At 35.6% G+C, this 18,719-nt stretch overlaps 4 protein-coding genes across 8 annotated transcripts in view; 1 reads left to right on the top strand and 3 right to left on the bottom strand.

Moving 5' to 3' along the window:
- Positions 1 to 1,163, bottom strand: LOC129789736 (delta(3,5)-Delta(2,4)-dienoyl-CoA isomerase, mitochondrial). The gene is made up of 2 exons (XM_055826762.1): positions 1,048 to 1,163; positions 1 to 971 (listed from the first exon to the last, which is right to left on the bottom strand). Exons 1-2 carry the CDS (start codon positions 1,085 to 1,087, stop codon positions 115 to 117), a joined length of 897 nt encoding a protein of 298 aa, XP_055682737.1. The 5' UTR covers positions 1,088 to 1,163; the 3' UTR covers positions 1 to 114.
- Positions 1 to 18,719, bottom strand: part of LOC129789572 (uncharacterized) — a 656,748-nt gene that overhangs the window by 166,619 nt on the left and 471,410 nt on the right. The gene's annotated exons all lie outside the window — the stretch shown is intronic.
- Positions 1,139 to 11,237, top strand: LOC129789675 (FK506-binding protein 59). 3 transcript variants are annotated; one of them, XM_055826676.1, is made up of 4 exons: positions 1,139 to 1,227; positions 1,443 to 2,651; positions 10,334 to 10,471; positions 10,754 to 11,237. In XM_055826676.1, the coding sequence occupies exons 2-4, from the start codon at positions 1,578 to 1,580 to the stop codon at positions 10,883 to 10,885; spliced, it is 1,344 nt and encodes a 447-aa protein (XP_055682651.1). In that variant the 5' UTR covers positions 1,139 to 1,227; positions 1,443 to 1,577; the 3' UTR covers positions 10,886 to 11,237. The 3 variants fall into 3 exon arrangements, with proteins under 3 accessions (XP_055682651.1, XP_055682649.1, XP_055682652.1); XM_055826674.1 differs by lacking the exon at positions 1,139 to 1,227 and adding an exon at positions 1,263 to 1,376; XM_055826677.1 differs by lacking the exon at positions 1,139 to 1,227 and having other exon boundaries at positions 1,343 to 2,651; positions 10,677 to 11,237.
- The window catches only part of LOC129789554 (transcriptional regulator ATRX-like), a 21,126-nt gene continuing 13,595 nt past the window's right edge, over positions 11,189 to 18,719 (bottom strand). For both annotated transcript variants that reach the window (XM_055826414.1, XM_055826413.1), the window contains 3 exons: positions 13,547 to 15,671; positions 11,720 to 11,979; positions 11,189 to 11,625 (listed from right to left, as the gene is read on the bottom strand). In XM_055826414.1, the coding sequence (XP_055682389.1) occupies positions 11,600 to 11,625; positions 11,720 to 11,979; positions 13,547 to 15,671 (2,411 nt within the window). In that variant the 3' untranslated portion in view covers positions 11,189 to 11,599. The remainder of the gene's footprint in view (positions 11,626 to 11,719; positions 11,980 to 13,546; positions 15,672 to 18,719) is intronic.

An 18,719-nucleotide genomic window follows, 5' to 3' on the forward strand; every position in this document is an offset into this window, starting at 1 on the left:
TTTTCAAAATTTCCTTTACCTTTTATTTTCTAAAAAATATCTCAAGAACATTAGGTACAAAAAAAACCCAAAAATATCATAATTTTCAAACTTTTGAAGCTTTCATGAGAATTTTCAGAGCTTTGAGAATTCTGCTGCTTCTCCCTTTGTGGCGGCTGCTGTAGCTGCAGCAATAAAGTCCTCACTTTGCAGGGCAAGCGTATTGATCTCGCGAATGTGATCCAATCCCTCCTGGGCAGGGCGATCGAAGGAATAGATGAGGCTCTTTTTGGTATTTTGCACAGCAACAGGACTGAGAGCGGCAATTTTAGCGGCAGTCTCAAAGGCGAATTTCAGCATTTCCTCCTTTGTGCTGAAGACGCGATTAACAAGCCCAAACTGAAGGGCCTCTCCACTCTCTAGCTTCCTGCCCGTGAAGCAGAGCTCACGCACGAGACTCTGGGATCCAATGACTTTGGGGAGACGCTGAAGGGTACCCACATCGGCTGCCATTCCAATTTCCACCTCTTTCACCTGAAACCATGCGTCTGTGGTGCAGTAACGGACATCCGTGGCAGTTGTGAGATCCACTCCAGCTCCCACGCAAGCTCCCTGAATCACGGCAATTATGGGCTTCATGCACCTCTCGAGGGATGAAATGGAATCCTGAAATATGCGGACTTTGTTGTCCAACAGACGTCCCCGTCGTGCCACGTCCTCATGTTCACTCAACTCCTTACCCATTGACATGAAGCTCATAAGGTCAATGCCAGCACAGAAGTTCTTCCCTCCGCCCGAGAGGACAATCACCCGGCAATCGGGATTCGTGTGCAGAGATGCAAAACACTCCCCGAGGGACTTCCACATTTCATTATTGATAGCATTGTGCCTCTTGGGATTGTCCAGTTCAACGTGAACGACAAAGGGACTCGGGGTGTTGACTTTCAAATTGGCAAATGTGGACATTGCTTTGTGGAGGCTTTGGAGGTTTTCTGGAAGCAAGGAAATCGATTGAATTTCCACGGGAAAAAATTGACAACTACCGTGCCCAAGCGCAATGAGACTTACTGGGAGATAAGAGAGAACTTCCACGAGACAAGAAACTCATTCCGCAATGAGAAAAAGTACTTCAAATTGTGAATTTTCTTCGATTAAAAATTAAGAAGTGAAAGTAATTCAAGATACCAAAACGTTCAAAGTCCACTATTGCTGGAAATAAACTGTGTGAAGACGGTCCGATTTAGGGAAGTTAGTTTCCAAAAATATTACCTAATTAAACTAATTAAATTAGAGTTTCAAAAAAAGTTGTGAATTAATTTCCTTTTTAAACGCAGTGACCTTGAGTGAATTCCCAATAAAATAGTTTTCGCCCTTTAAATTTATTTACCCTAAAAAATGTAAATAAAAACAAACAACATAACCTCACTTTGTAAAAGTAAACTAACCTCAATTTGTGCTAAAAGTTTTTAGACCGCAAATCCAATTGGAGAATCTTCCAGAACGTGCAGGTTGAGAATAACAATAAATAGGAAGGAAACAAAACCACAGATCATTTCCAAGCGGATAAGTGAACAAACCCCAAGTGCGAGTGCCCAAAGATGACTGATCCAGTGATTGAGGAGACAGAAATCGATATTTCCGGCGATGGAGGTGTTAAGAAGAAAATCCTGAAGGAGGGTGAAGGTGAGGAATTCCCATCGAAGGGATGCCGGGTATCGCTGCACTACACCGGAACCCTCCTGGATGGAACGCAATTCGACTCGAGTGTGGAGAGGAATGTGCCTTTCGAATTTGAACTTGGACGCGAGAGTGTAATCAAGGCATTCGATATGGGCGTCGCAACAATGCGAAAGGGTGAAAAGTGCATCCTCACGTGTGCCCCGGAGTACGCATACGGTGCAGCAGGTAGTCGCCCCAACATTCCACCCAATGCCACCCTCAAATTTGAGCTAGAGATGCTAAGCTGGGAACTCGAGGATCTCAGTCCGGAACGCAATAAGGGTATCCTCCGGTGCATCCTCAAGGCAAGCGACAAGAAGCGTACTCCCAATGAATTTGCCCACGTGCACGTTCATCTCATTGGCAAACACGAGGGGCGGGTGTTTGAGGAGCGTGAAGTGAAATTTAATCTCGGCGAGGGGGCAACAGCAGACGTAGTGCCGGGAGTTGAAATTGCTCTGGAAAAATTCCATCAATACGAAACATCTCGGCTCATCCTAAAGCCAGAGTTTGCCTTTGGTGCTGAAGGAAATGAAAAGCTTTGCATTCCACCCAATGCTACGGTGGAGTACACCGTGACACTACGTGAGTTTGAACGTGCCCAGGATACGTGGAAGATGGATCCTGCTGAGAGTCTCGAGCAGGCACGATTTTTCAAGGAAAAGGGTGCCAAGTACATCAAGGAGGAGAAGTACCAAGTGGCCATTAAGATGTTCAAACTAAGCAATGATTGCCTTTCGAATTGCAACGAAGATGCCGCCAATACGCTTAAGACTGCCGTCTTTCTCAATAAAGCTCTCTGCTACCAGAAGCTCGGGGAACCCTATGAGGTCAAGCAGGCCTGTGACACAGTCCTGGAGATTGATAGCAAATCCGTAAAGGCGTACTATCGCAGAGGATTGGCGCATGTGGCCCTTGGGTACTTAGAGAAGGCTCTGGAGGACTTTAAAGAGGTGAGTTGAGAAGTTTTTCTTTAAAAAAAATATACTTTTTGAAATATTTTGAACCTTTGTGGGCTAAAGGACAAAAGCATTGACCTTTAGGGGGCAAAAGGTTTAAGATTTTGACCTTTTTAACTTGATTTGGAAAGATTAAGAATTTTTAAACATTTTCTAATTAAATTTCTTATGAAACTTTGAGGATATCTTAAACTGTTTTCTTCATCTTCAAAGAACTGCCTAAGAAAGAAAAGAAAATATTCCAGAAGAAAATTCTCATCAATAGATTTTTTTCAAAATTTATTTACAAAAAGAATTCTTTAAAATTTTCTTAACATTTTTTTTTACAAAAACTATCCTATAACACTCAAGAATTGAGTATTCTAGCGAGTTTTCTCTTTCGGAGTTGCCTGTACTCCGTGGTCATGGATAAATCATCGAATCCTGCAACCATTCCATTCCAAATGTGCTTCAATCCGAAGAAATCATCATCATCTTCCCTTTTCTTCTTTGGATTCTTCACTATATTCACTTCTCCGCTGTCTTTGGATGGGTCAGATGGGTAGTCAATGTACCCATTGACTGTTTGACCGGAAACTTCGTAGTCTTCATTTGCTGTATCATTTTCTTCCTCCTCCTCTTCGTCTTCTTTTTCTCCTGAACTCTCTTCTTCATCTTCTTCTTCCCCTTCATCGTCATCTGCTTCACCTTCTGCCTCTTCGTCTTCTTCTTCTTCTTCCTCCTCATCCTCATCGTCATCATCCTTGTTGTCAGTGACTTGATGTTGTCCCGTAACAACGGCTGAATCCGAGTAGTGTGTCTCCTCTGCATCTTCCTGAACATCCGTCTCGTGAGCATCATCATTCTCCCCTTCAGCTTCCTGGGGAATTTCCGTCTTAGGTCGCGGTCTGTGTCCACTGTAGCCCATGGAGTACCAAAGGCTACTCATAACGGGATCCATCATGAGGAATAGTATCTTCTTAATCTTCATCCCCGCCGCCATAAGCGGTATGATGCCGGTGAAGATGTTGTGCCCAATTGAGGCAGTTCCCGTGGTGAAGGTGATCTGCAATTTGGGCCAGAAGTAGTCGAGACTCGTCATGAGATCCTTAAAGGCACTCCCCAGATCATGCTCCAGCATTGCCAGCATCTGTGCTTGTTGCTTTTTCTTCTTCCTCCTCCGCTTTATCTTTATCGGTTTGATTTTCTTCTTTGTCTTCTTTATCGCTTGATTCTCAGAACTCTCATTTTGCTCCACGGCCGGGGCCACGGTCACCACAACACATCCCTTGCTATCAGTTCGCAGTGGTTTACCCTTCTTCCGCAACTCCTCGTTGGTCCCAATGTATGAATGTTGAAACTGCAAGTGGTACGTGTGGTTAAAATTTTATATTTTCTTCTTATTCAATTGAGAGATTTTTTTTCTTCAAATAGAAATTTGCTCATTAAGATTTTGCTTTAAATTAACTTCGCGATTTGAGATGAATTCAAGCAGGAAATTATACTTTTTTTTGGTTGAAGATCAATAAGATCTCGATCAATTTATTAATTGCACTGTTGTGTGATACTTTATTAAATCATTATTATCATGATAAAAAAGTAGAAGTGATAATTTTAGATAAAAATGAATTTTTAATAATTGAATTTGAAGAGGACAGTTGGGAAAGTTCAGTGAATTGAAATAAAATTCTTTCTGTATGTTGGTATATAGTTTTTATAGAGTTCAGAATGAAATTTTAAATAAAATTTTCTCATATGAAAGGAGTCTATTCATTTTTATTTATATGATATCTTAATTCAAAAATACTTTAACGGATAAAGCAAATCTTTTTAGAGATTGTCAAAAAATAAAACTAAAATAAATACTAAACTGGCAGATTTTACGTTGAGATCAACTATGTTTAATCGGGATAAGCTTTGAAAATAAAAGTTCGTAGATAGAGGCAATTAAGCATATGCTTTATGCACTTAATGTATTTTAAGAGATAATAGAAAAGGGTGTATCTTGGTATTCAAAAGATCTTTTTAATTGGGGCGTTTTTTCTTCGGAAACAGTCAGAATCTTCTTAACTTTCACAGAAGAAAAAATAATCATATATCTAAGTATGTAACGAAGCGTATGCTTTACGTATTTGAAGCATTTAATAAAGAGATAATGAAAAACAAAGAGAAAGAGAACAATTATTGTTCTTTATGAGAATTCTGCCTGATTTTTCTAAGCTGAAAATATTGTATAGCTGAGCAATGAAGCATATGCTTTATGTAGCTAAAAATTAAATTAAGTTAAGGGCATGCTTTTCGTATTTTGGGATAATTTTTCCTATTTTTCTAAAGTAAAAGATGGGAAGTTTTTATTTCATTTTTTGATTATTATTTTTAATCATTCATCAACCTCAACAAAAATGAATGAACTCCTTTTTGTTATAATTTTTTTCTATCTTGACGGAAATGAATTTTTAAGCTTCTATTGATCGAAAATATCTCGTATTTTAATCGTCAAATAAAAATTTTGAATAAAACGAAATGAATCATGTTTCAATTATTGTTAAAAATTAATTTTGGCCCCAATCGTTCCTTTCTCTTCAATATTTCCAGGCCTTTCAGATCTTGTAGTTTCTTGTCTTTTCCTAAACAAATTTAATGTTTTTTAACCCGATAATATATGATTTGAACTGTCCAAAAATAATATTAAAAAATAAATAAATATAAGATCCCTAAAATAAGAATTTTCCGCCAATTTTCTCTCAGAAACATTTGTAACAAAATATCCAGCAAAACATCAACACTTTTCCGCATCACGTCTTTCCTGAGAATGCGATTATGAGCGTATTATTATATGTTGCAGAATATTGTTGGATTTTAATTGCAATGTTAAATTGCAAATTAACAATCTTAATGCGAATGTTGTTCGTCATCTTCATCTCAATGACCTAACAACGTTCAAGCTACACTGCACTACCTATTCTACTTTTTTTTCCTCTAACTCTGTGCAACATGCCACATTTTTCACAGCAAATTGGTTTCACTTTTAATCCTACTTATGTACTTCTTGCACAGCACACCTACATACCCGGCAGTAGTGATGTAGCCGCGTGAATAAGAATTTGGAAAAGTTGTTAATAAACAAAACTTTTCATGAGAGCAATTTTAGAAAGCAATCTGAATTTTTATTTTCTCTCCAATCTGATGTATTTTTTTATTGCAATTTCCAATCATCTATAAAAGCGTATAATCTCTTGTTTGATACAAACACCTTTTTGTTCGTTTTTTTGTGTTTTCAATTAAACGCAATGCACTAGTTTTATGATTTTTTTTGTTGAATTTTTTAAACAATCATCTGAGTGTATCGATGAATTGATTTGATTAGGGAAAGTGGTGGTGGTATGATACACTGGATTGCCTGCAGAACAAAGGGCTAATTTAGTTAATTTTTGTTTAATGAATTTCGAGAAAGGATAAATTCATTTTAAAATAAATTTAAAATTCCTTTTTGGAATTAAATTTGTTGAATTAAAAAAAGAATCTTTGATGAAATGTGGAAAAGAATTAAATAGGTCGTTGTGTAGAACATCCCACAAATCCTTATTAATGAGAGAGGTTTTTTACCTGAACACCTGAGTGAACGTATGAGGGTTGGTAGCTCTGCAGTGGAATTGGTAGGATGCAGACTGATGGCTTCTTTTCCTGCTCCTCCGACTGACCCTTCTTCTTTTTGCTTCGCAATTCATCATCACCGTAAACCACGATTGTGAACTAATTTATAAAAGAATGAAAGAGAAGAAAACTTCTTTTTAAAATTATTTTCACAAAACTTTACCACTGAACTTTTCACAAGAATTTTCCTTAAATAAATTGTAGAATTTCCACTCTCAGAAAAACCTTTAAAATGAAAGGAAATTAAGGAAACTTTTACCTGGGAATAAATTGTCAAGTAGAAGAGGAGAACACTGAATTTGTAGTACATATTTTTAAATATGTAGTCTCGGGGGGTTGTAAACTTTTAAAAATCATATCACTTTGCTCGATATTCCATTTGCTTCACTTTTTTCTTTCTTATCCTACGTCAGAAAGGAATCTTTTCTTGTTAATTTGTCCCTTCTTGGCTAAATTATGTGGACACTGTGGAGGAGTTACGATGCGTACAAGTCAGAGATTCACGGCAAAATACCAAAGACTATGAGCCTGACGAGCATCTAGTTTAGCAGCAGCAGCAGGTGGAGGCTTTTCCCACTGCACACACAAAATCTCAATAATATTTTTGCAAAGTTGTAAATTCGTGCCTCACACATCTTCTGCGGCTTTGCTTGTAATTTCTGTGCGAATAACTAACCCATTTAATCATTCACTTGAAGATCGAAGGCGTTTTTCTTTAATGTAGTCATGCAATCTCCGTGGTGCACACTGATAAATGAGGGGAAGCAGTACAGTTTTAGGTTTTTTTTCTTCTTTTCTTCTCCGGAAAAAAAGGTATTTCCAGTGTAGAGATAATTTAGGCAAAAACACATTGAATTTATTTATGTAGAGAAAATTCTAAGTAAGTAAAAAGAGAGGGGAGGAGCTGTGAAAGACATAGGTATCAATGTTTAGTTAATAAAGAAGAAAATTTATGAAGAGCAATTACACGAATAGACATGAATAGTGAGGAGAAGAGATAATGTCTATTTAAATAATAAAAAAATCACATAAAAACAATTGAAGCTTTAGCAAAAAAAAATGAACGTTTTATGTGAATTAAATTATTTTAAGGTTTGTAAGAAATTCAATTTTGTTGGGAAATTTTTGTTAAAAAATTTAATTTTAAAGGCGTTAAAATGTTTTTTTTTAAGTTCAGGTATGCAATGCAGTGAAGTATAGTCCAAAACTTCATTAAAAGTTTAAAAAAAAAAAAAAGAATTTTCAAATATACAAAGAAACAGGTCATACGTTTGGATAAAAAAAAGTTTATAATTAGTGTCAAACGCAAGAAAAAGATAGTAAAAAGAAAACATCAGACGTTTGAATAGATATCAAACATTAGAAAAAAAAATGTCTTTCAGTGAAGGAACGTCAAAGTTGAATTGTACCAGAAAATTTTTATATGTTGAAATTATATTTTACGGCTGTTGGATTTCTTTCGGATCTAGCCTTTAGTTGTCTCAAAGTTCGTAAAAGCTTTGGAATTCAAATCCATTCTTTTTTATTTAACTTTTTCAGCATCCTTATAATTTGACTAAATATACTTCCTAAAAAAATCTTGAATAGATTTTTGGCTACATCCTTTGGTTTTCATAAATCCTTAACTACTTATTCTCTTTGCGGAGTCCCTAAAGAAAAGATCCAAAGTCTCAAAGAGGAAGAAAACAATCGATTTCATTGAAAAGAGAGATTATTTTCTTCAATTACTACCAATTTGAGAAGAATTTTCTAACGAAGATCTTAAAACTTTAATTAAAATAATTTCAAACTTTTAATTATAAAATTGAGCCCAAAAAAGAACGTTAAATGTATGAAAATTAATTCAAAGACATCAAATTCAGCTTTAAATTTTGAATCATAAAAAAATCTTTGTCTATTTAAATTTACACGTATAAATAAATTAATTTCTTCCAAAGATTTTGAATCAAATAATAATAATAAATTAAATTAATTAATCGTTGAAACCTTTTAATAGCTTTGTTTGATATACAATTATCATGCTTTTTAAATACCAACATGATATAGGGGAAGACGGGGTAATTTGGCCACTTTGGCAAAGTCATTAATGGGAATATCTCAAGTATGGTAAATGCTAGAAAATCCATTTTTCCACAGTTTATACTCCCCATAGAGATAATCAATCGTACCAAGTTTGAAGAAAATCCGATCATTAGATTTTCTTTTATTTGATAAAAATCATTTTTTCACTTTTTCAAGTGCTTTTGGCATTTTGGAAATTCGTCATTTTCGAAAAATTTTTAACACTTAAAAATTAACTTTTAAGCCATTAAGGGTCATTGATCCATCATAAACACGATAGTGACATCCATTTTCCGATATCTCAAACAGATTTTCCTGTGTAAATGGTTTTATCCGGAAAATTGGAGTGGGGTAATTTGGCCACTTGAGTTTTTCCGGCACATTTTCCGACGCACATTTAAGATATTTATTGTGGTTGTGCCTTTTAATGTTTTCTTACAGATTATAAGCAAAGTAGGATAAAAAATTTTATCTAAAAAAAGAAATTTACGATAATTTGAAAAATGGCCTTTTTGAGTTTATGCTCGTTTATGGTTCAGAAAATGTTAAAGTTTGAGGTTCTGTTAAATATTTTTATCTGGCAAATTACTGGAAATGAATCTTAGATAAATATCCTATCTTCCAAAAAAATAATCGAAAAAATAAAATTTTTTTATTGTTCAAAAATTTTCATGTTTAATAATTTGTGCGCCAAAGTGTCCAAATTACCCGTGCTCGGGGTAATTTGGACACTAAGCTAAGGGTCCAGGAGAATGGAAAATTCACCCATTTCTCATCGAGATAGAGAAAAGTGTTATATGGGGAAGTTGTAGGCCGGAAAATTTCCTACAAAATAGGGCTATTTGGTTTTCTTCATACTACCATACTTGCTTGATATATCCCAAAAACCGCCAAAGTGGCCAAATTACCCCGTCCTCCCCTACGCATATTATTTTACCTTATTTTCTTTCACGCCTTTTTCATGCTATGAAATTAAAAATTTACAACATTGATTGCTTAAGGGCTTTATGTTTATAGGTCTTTATGAATAGAATAGAATAAAATTTTATTTTGCCCTTTGCAAACTAGTGCTTAGGGCGAGGCCTTTATGATTTTATTTAAATTAAAAATTCATTCATTTGTCTATAATTCTCATTAAAGGCTAAACCGATTGATTTTATTTCTAATTTTTAATAATTCTTAAGTTCTTAGAAAAAAGTTAGAATAAGGATTTAATAACTACATAGCCATAGTTCTTGTTTAAAATTTTAGACAAAGTCCGAGTCGTTCAAATAGTAATTCATAATATTTTTCTCGTATCATTAAATCTAAAATTTAAAAACTAGAAAGAAAAGTTAGAACATAGAAAGGTTTTAGAAATTTTCTCTTAAAATAAACGAAAGAATTTTGAAATGTTCCTACAAAGTAAGGCTTTGCAAAATTGTTTAAAAAATTTTCCTTGACAAATCTGGGGTAATAATAATTAAATTTAGAATGAACAAGGAGCTAACAAAGTTTAGAAAATTGTCTAAAAAGTCAATTTTCATCTAAAATTCATTAAATTTTGCCAAAGAAATTCTAAAACTTCATTTAATTGAATTTGATTCGAATTTTACGAATTTTATGATTAAGATAAAATTAAATTTATTTATTATGCTTAAATTATGAGTTAAAATATTTTTCAAATTGGATGACAATACGTTCAGTGAATTACACTGCTTATATTTTATTTTTATTTCATTAATTTCTCTTTTTATTTCCTTTTTTGGATTTTTAAATTTTTTTTCTAAACTTTTTTTCTGCGAATTTTATGAATAAACTTTTTTTTTATGTTACTTTTATACATTCCAAGTTAAGAAAGAAAATCCTTATGATGGACAAATCTAGGTTAATTAGCTCTTATTAAAATGCATCTCAAATTAAAATGCATTAAAAATCGACGAAAGAACTCTTCTATAAATCTTCTTTACAAACCTTTAATGCTCCTTTTCTTATACACACAGGTGCAGCAGCTGGAGCCAACGAATAAAGCAGCTCAGAATCAAATTGTTCTGCTGAAGCAAAAGCTAAAGGAGGCCACTGAGAAGGAGAGGAAGATCTATGCAAATATGTTTGCTAAATTTGCCGATGCTGACAAACAGGTATGAGACGAATTTTATCCTTTTGTTTTGTCTTTTATTTTTTTTACAATCAATTTCGGCCTCAATTTCGGTTAATTCTTTGGGGGTGGTTCAATACTTTAATTTAATTTTATTTTTTGAACTAAAGAACGTCTCTCTTAAAGAACTTTTGAGTTTCTGAAATTGAGTTGAATTTTTGGATATAATTCTTTTCGTGGACCATTAGTAAACTGTGTGTTCTACCCAAAAACAACCTCCTCAAACTGCAACAAAATTCAAAAAAAAAATTAACAAACATCTCAGCGGGAAGAGACGGAACGGAACCAGCAGGGCACGGACGTACTGTCATCGTGTGGCGAATGGAATGCTCCAGAGGACACCATGCGGAATGTTCATCCCAATATTGTGATGCTGGACAATGTGGATGATCCCTAAAAAAATTCCATCCGGAGGCAACAAGTAGATTTAGAGAACAAAGAAGAAATGAAAAAACAAAGCAAATTATCTCCTTAAGAACGTAAATTTTTAATGTAATTCGGGAAAGCCTCAAATTCTCTTCATTTCCGCTGTTCGAAGAAGTTTTTTTTTCTCTCTCCAATCGTGCATTTTTCTTCTTCATCTCGTTTATTATTTTTTTTTACCTCGAAATAAATTGTAATAATGCATAAATTCCATTTTTTTGTCTTTGAATTGAACAAAAAAAATATGTAGTTTTTTTCAAAAATATATAGATTTAAATTAATTTTTCATTCTATGTATTGAATAAAAGAGAATCGCAGTGTATAAATATTTCTGTTTTTTTTCTCCCTCTCTCTCTCGTTTTTCTCCCACATCGGTATTTTTCTTCACTCTTTATTTTTTTTTGCTTCATTCTCTCATTTTTTTTTTACATTTTAATAAATTATTTACAGAATTCTTTGAAAAAATACTTCTAAATAAAAAAGTTCTATTGATTATAAACGAAACTACATTTTTGGGGGGACTTCATTTGTTTTTTTTTTCTATTATTGCTTCTAAATTAAAAATAAAGGAAAATCTAATTCTAAGTTTCTTCTTCTTCTTTTAGAGTTCTTTTCCAACAATAAATATCACAACAATACATTTTTTTTATGAAGAAAATTGTTGTTTTGCGCTTTTGCTGTGAATAACTCAGTCGAGCTCCACAATTTCAGGATCTGCAAATCCACAAACAAAAAAGAATTGTTTTAAGAAAACTCCTTTTGAAGGGAATTTATCCCTTTTTTTCTCAAAATTTCCCATCATCATCACCTTTACTGACAACTGTCGGTGGGACCTTGTGGACCGTCCTCCGTGCGGGAACGGTGAGTTTCTGGAGCGTCGCTGAGCTCTGTGGTGCTGGAATTGGTTTTGACGTCGTTGCCAGATTTGGCTTCTTAACCTGCGTGATTGAAACGCTGCCCGAATTGCCAATAAGTTCCGTAATGGGGGTGGTTGAGGGACGCTTTTGGGGTAAATTCAGCAATTTCGGAGCTCCCGGTTGGGCTGTTTGAATCTGAATTTGTTGTGGCCTAGGATAGAGAGTTGAATGATAAAGAAAATTAATTTTCTAGCACTAAAGATGAAGAGAAATCCTAATCTTTTCGAAGGTTTTTTTGGGATTCTATTTAATTTTTTCAGCATTTTCTTTTGGAAAACAATTTAGCTCTTCAACACAAGATTTTTCCTGTATCCTTTTAGGGCATTTAAAGGCTCCAACAGATGGACGAGAAATTCCTCGTGCGGTGCGGCGCGGCGAGGATTTCGTGGCCCTTCGTCGGTTCGGATTGGCCGAAAAACGTTCTCGTACGTTGCGGTGAGAATGTGTATGCCATCTCTCGTTTCTGATTGGCCGAAAATCTCGCCGCACCGCACCGCACGAGGAATTTCTCGTCCATCTGTTAGAGCCTTAAGAATGAATTTCTTGACGTTTAAAAATTCAAGAATTGGTAAGGATAGATCTCTAAAAAAAATCTTTAAGATCTTTAATCATAAATTAAAAGAAAAATTAAGAAAAAGAAAGATTAAGAAAAAGAAAAAGAGAATTTTTTGACTTATTATTTTCAAGAAGACAAAGCTAATGTTCTTTTTAATAAAAATACTTTTAAATAGCATTTAAAATTGTTTTTTCGATTTTTTAAATTTTACCATTTAAAAAATATTTCTAATTTATTCGAAGTTGTTTCTATTATGAATGTTTAATAAATTATCGTCTGAATACTTTTAAAACAAACAAATCTTTTAAATAATTCTTAAGTTTCAAATTGAAATTTTGAAAGTCTGAATAAATTTTTGAGGTTTGAATTTTATTTAATTTTTATCTTCTGTTTGATTTTCAGACTTTGGGATCTAAAAAAAACTTTTTCAGGGTCCTTAATTCGTCTTTTTTTTTAATGCAAAATTAAGTCTGATATTTTAGTTTTTGATTTAGGCTTGAAAACAACTTTCTTAATAACTCTTTTGACTTAAAAACTTTCTTATTCTGAATTTAAAGACTTAAGGGTCTCAAAAGTTTTTAAAGTTGTTCTTTTATTAAACTTTTGAATCTTTTTCTGTCAAAATTTTGAAATTATAGTTTTTTGATTATAAGAGCTAGAAAATACTCTTTTTGTTCTAAATGAAAAAAAGCATCTAAAAAAATTTCAAGTTTCGTTTAAGTTTTCTGAGCCTAAAATTTTTTTTAGAGTCCTACTTAATTTAAAATTAAATTTAAAAAAATCGTGTTAGGTTCTGAATTTTTCATTTTCAGGGTCTCAATTTTTTTTATTAGTTCTGGATCTTGTTTTTGAACTAAAACAAGGTTTCAGTTCCTTTTAGAAATCTTTTTTAACACTTTTTATAACTTCAATAGATTTTGTTTTTTTTATTAAAGTCCAAACTTTTTTTTGTTCAAAATAATAACTTTAAGACCCTTAAAGCTTTTTATTCTCACAATTTTTTTTTTAAATTTCATTTATGTCGTAAAATCAATTTTTAAATTTCAAAATAAACATTTTTTTGGGTAATTCTTTGACCCGTTTCGTACCCTTAAAATCCCACCAAAAAAACCGTTAAAAAATGAAAGAAAATCCTTTAAAAAATAAAGCTTTTAGTACTCACTTTCTAATGGTCACCGTCCTCGTGATTCCTGGCTTCCCACCTGGACTCTGAACCTTAATCAATTGCGGTGGTTGCTGCAACTTCTGCAGCTGCACTGGTTGCTGAATACGCTGAACTTGCATTGTTGATGGTTGCTGTACCTTCTGCAGTTGAATGGTTTGCTGCCCTTTCTGCTGCTGAGCCTGCAATTGAATCTTCTGCAGTTGCTGCTGCGGGGACACTTGAACCTTTTGCAGTTGTTGCGGAGATATTTGAACCTTCTGCAGCTGCTGCTGTGGCGATTGTTGCGCCTTCTGATTTTGAATTGTCTGCCTTACACGCTGAACAATCTGCTGCTGCTGCTCCAGCTTCTGTTGCTCCAACTTCTGCAGCTGTATCGCCTGTTGGGTTTTATGCAACTGCACCGGTTGCTGAACCTTCTGGAATTGCCCCTGTGCCTTCTGCACCTGTGTGGGTTGTTGAACCTTCTGTAGCTGCACTGGTTGTTGGATCTTCTGCAGTTGAACGGGTTGTTGAACTTTCGGCCCTTGCTGTACTGCTGCAATTTGCGGACTGGTGATTGTCGATGGCACAAGACGTGAACTACGTGTTAGATGAGCTCCCTGGGGCTTTGCTGAGGTTCCCACTTGTGACGTCCCTATGGGGGTCCTCACAAGGGTCACGGGTGTGAGTGTTGTGGCTTTTGCGGCTGGAACTGCTGCTCTAATGGGCGTTATACTCGTCTGATTCCCCACAAGGACACGTTGCTGCTGATTCATCTGCACGGGCTTCTTCCCTTTAGCCGTGTACACGTACGCCTGACGCTTTGCTGCTGCCTGATTTGTCGTTGTTGCCACTGTTGTTGGCTTCACTGTAACACTGTGCGCGCTCTGGACTTTCGGGGAAGACGTTGGCGTAACTTTGACGCCCTGCTTAACAGTTGTCGTCACAATGGGAGTGAGTGTTGTACTCGATGGCTTTGTTACCTTCGCCGACGGGGTTACGGTAACATTGTGCAGCCCCAGTAGGCTTGAGAGCTTTGTATTGAGCGCATTTGCCATTGTTGTTGGAGTCTTCTGCGCCTGGGTGGGTGCAATCTTCGTTATTGTGGCCGGAGAGAGGGAGGCAAGACTCGGAACGGTACTCTCGCGGGATTCCATGGTGGGATAGACAATCCCCATATTTGTGACCTTTGTCGGTGTGAGTTCTTTCTCCTTCTGATGAATTGCCGGCGAATTGGTTGCCTTGAGGATTACATGTGGCTGTGGGCTTGTACTACTCGACGGTCTCTCCGCATTACTCTCTGCTCGTGTGAACGTCGACATGAGCCCTGAACTCGTGGAGGCAACTGTCGTTATCACGGACGTCGGGATGCTCGTATGGGGGGAATTCGGCCCAAGGGCAGCTGTGTCGCGTATCCCAAATGACCTTGACGATGCCCCCGGAAGTGTAGTTGATGAGACACTCGCAAGGGTAGCCGTACTACTTGCCTGCGTTGTCTTCATCCCACTCTGCGGCATCCCCGCCGTCTGTGACGTCGTCGTACCTGGAGTGTAGTAGCTCGGTGGTGCCCCCATGAGGTTCCACATCGATCTACTCGGTGTACTTCGCTGCAACATGGCGGAACTCGGTGATGTCACCATTGGTGATCCCATTCCCGGACTACTTGCCGTCGGGATGTGCTGCAGTGCCGCCCCCGAAGGACTTCCACTTGTGGTGGGGATTAAATTCGCCTCAGGCATCATGGCGATTTCAGCTAAATTCTGCAAACTCTTGTACTGCGACCCCAGCGACGACGTTGAGGCAATTGACGAATTACTACTGGTCGGATACAGCCCCCCACCGTAGTAGGAGCTCTGATTCATATACCCCATATAGGGGTTCTGCATACCCGAACTCCCCATTCCCATTGGATACGACTGATACAGTTGATTCATCAACATCAACTCCTGATTCATTCCCATTCCTGGCTGATACGATGACAACTGATTGTAAAGAGACGTCGCGGCGTAATTTGAAGAGCCGTACGGACGCCCAACGGGATTGCTGTAACCCATCGCACCGGGGATGTTTGAATTGGCAGCATTAAAGTAATTATTCAGCCCAAGGAGTCCCTGACTCAGGGCACTCTGATCAAATGCACCAGCTGCAAAGGAAATTATTTGATTTTATAATTTGGAAATTAAAAAAAAAAACACAAAAATAAAAATTTTTTTTAAGTGAATTTGAAAAAGAAATGAAATTTTAGTTTTAAGATTTTTTTTTGAAAATCATTCTATTTAGAATTAAATCAAAGGTAAAGACAGAGATTTGACAAAGATCAATTCAAACAAAAAAAAATGGATTTAAAAGACAAAAAATGGGTTAAAAAACGATTAAAAAGACTAGGTTCAAGGTTCCTATTCAAATTAACAGCTTTTGACAATTTTCCTTTAAAAAAATTGACATTTCTTCTCTAACTTATTTCTTATGTTTAAAATTCCCTTCTTTTCTTTTCAAGGGGTGTTTATCTGACGAATATTTTGATTAATTTGGTGAATCATTTGAATATTTACGAAGAACTGAATATTTTAATTCACCATAAACATCCCTTGTTAAAAGTTGAATAAAAATCGAAAAAAAAACTTAGTTTTTTACGGCTTGAAATTACTATTGTAGTCCAATTAAGTTGGGCTACCTAGAAATTCTATTTGAGCGGTAGGGCACGGCAAACTAAATGCCCCACATGCGCTCCCGACGAAACTCAGAGAGAGACTGACTCATACCGGAGCGTGCTGATGGACGACGCTCACACGTACATCCACCGCCTAGGACATTTAGCTCGCACATTCCCTCCACCCTTTAGCCATGAGACTAGGGTCTGGAAAAAAATTAGGACTACACTATACGTCTTAGGCTTAAATTAATATTATTTTTAAAAGCTTTTTGAGATTGAAGACAATGACTTTTTAGTGTTGAAAACTGAATAATACTTTTAGGCTTGAATTTACGTTTCGGGTTAAATTTACTATTTGTCAGCTTGAATTTACTACCTTTTATCCTTCCTATGCATGAATTAAATATTTTTTAGCTTTAGTTCCTCAATCTCTACTTTTGTAAGACTGAAAAATATTTTTATGCTTGAATTTAATATTTTTTTAGGCTTGAATTTAGCTTGTTTCATGTTGAATTTACTATCAAGCCTAAATTTAATCCTTTTGAGGCTTGAATTAAATATTTTTCAGGCTTCCGCTCCTAAATCTGAGCCATTTAGGGGATAAAAACCAATATTTGGATTTCTTTGGCAAATCATCCAAATATTAGGGGAGACCGGGGTAAAAATAGTCATTTTGGAATTTTCAAATGCCAATTTCTCCCAAAATATTTTATTTATTTAATTTTATTTAATTTTATTTCATTAGGTGCTTTTTTTCATTTCACACCGTATAATTCTTGGTCAGTTCACTGGTTGAGTTTTTTAACAGAGAGAGTTATATACATAGAAAAATGAAAATATATACAAAAAAAAAATTAGATTTCATCAATTAGTTCAAGAGATTCCAAGAATTTTATAATTTTCATAGATTCCACATTTGAGTAATTCAGTGCTTTAATAATATTTTTTGTAGTATTTTTTGATCCAAAAATTTGTTTACGAACTTTGTCTAATTTATGACAATCCGTAAGGATGTGCTCAATGGATAATATTTTTTTACATGATGGGCATAGAGGTTGAGGTGTTCTGGTTAGTTTATAAGATTGAGTAAAACGGGAGTGGCCAATTCTTAGACGAGCAATAATAGAACCTTCTTTTCTAGTGAGAGTATTAGGGAGTTTTGGGCGAATTGGGTGAGATATTGTTTTCTTGATGAATCCTACTACCTCATACTTGAACCACTTCAGTTTTACATCATAGTAAAACTCTTTACAGATTGACAATGCAGTTTCTTTTGAGATAATGTTGTCAGTAATTGAGGGGAGGAGTGAAGCGGCCTTGGATTCCAAGTCTGCTCTTTCATTCCCTAAGACGCCCTTATGACCAGGTACCCACAGGAGAGTAACATAGCCATTGAGTTCTATTAGAAGATTTCTAATTTTCCTTACTGTAGTTGACCTGTTTCCTATATTTTGGACTGCCAAAATCACGCTCAAGGAATCTGAGGCGATTATATGATGAGGAAAAATATTTATAGATGAATGAAAGGTTTCTTTAATTATTGAGAGTGCTGCAAGTATAGCTTTGGCTTCCAATAGATAGACTGAGGTTTTACTGTGACATTTGGAACTAAGAACTAGATCATCAGAGGTAGTGACTGCAAAACCTCTATTTGGACCAGATGCTGATCCATCGCTGTACAAAACGATAGGGTCATGAGAAATGTCCTTACAGATTCTATCAAAATATGTGTTAATTTCATCAGGAACCATGTCCTTGTATGGGGTTGAAACGAAAGAGAGATTAATGGATTTATTATCCAATAGCCATGGTGGATTGCTTTCTATAAAATTATGTTCAAAGGTGTTGAAATCCTCAAAGACCCGCTTGCAAAGATTACCTCCTACTGCGAAAAAGCTTCTATTGCTATTTTTTTCATCGAAATTGATCAGATCATTATGACCTGGGATTTCAGGAGAACACAAAGTTCTTATTGCATTTTTTGTGCAGATAAACTCAAAACGTTGTCTTAAAGGGGGAACTCCAGCTTCACATAAGATGCTATTTGTAGGTGATGTTACAAACGCTCCTATGCTGAGCCTATACCCTGCATTGTAGACACTGTTGAGTGAGTTGAGGTATGTTTTAGCAGCAGCCGATGAATAAATTTCACATCCATAGAACATCTTTGAAAGAACCGTGGCTTCATGGACTGTTAATAAGGCATCTCTTTGAGAGCCCCATGTGACTCCAGAAAGACATTTAAGGACATTTAGTCTTTTAGAACAATTTGTTTTCAATTCCTGAATATAATCTTTGAACGATAATTTTTTATCAAGAGTAATTCCTAGGAACTTGTATTTGTCAGTTGATTTAAGAACATCTCCATTTAGGGTAAGAGTTAGCTGAGGACATTTATGTTTCTTGCAGAAATGCATCGTCATGGTTTTGCTGGTGGAAAATTTAAAACCGTTTTCGTTGGCCCAAGTACTCATTTTGTAAAGACATTTTTGAATTTCAATGAGGCGTGTAAAATTGTCTAATGTGGAATTGTAAATG

This window comes from Lutzomyia longipalpis, chromosome 2, assembly GCF_024334085.1.
Source record: "Lutzomyia longipalpis isolate SR_M1_2022 chromosome 2, ASM2433408v1".
Lineage (NCBI taxonomy): Eukaryota > Metazoa > Arthropoda > Insecta > Diptera > Psychodidae > Lutzomyia > Lutzomyia longipalpis.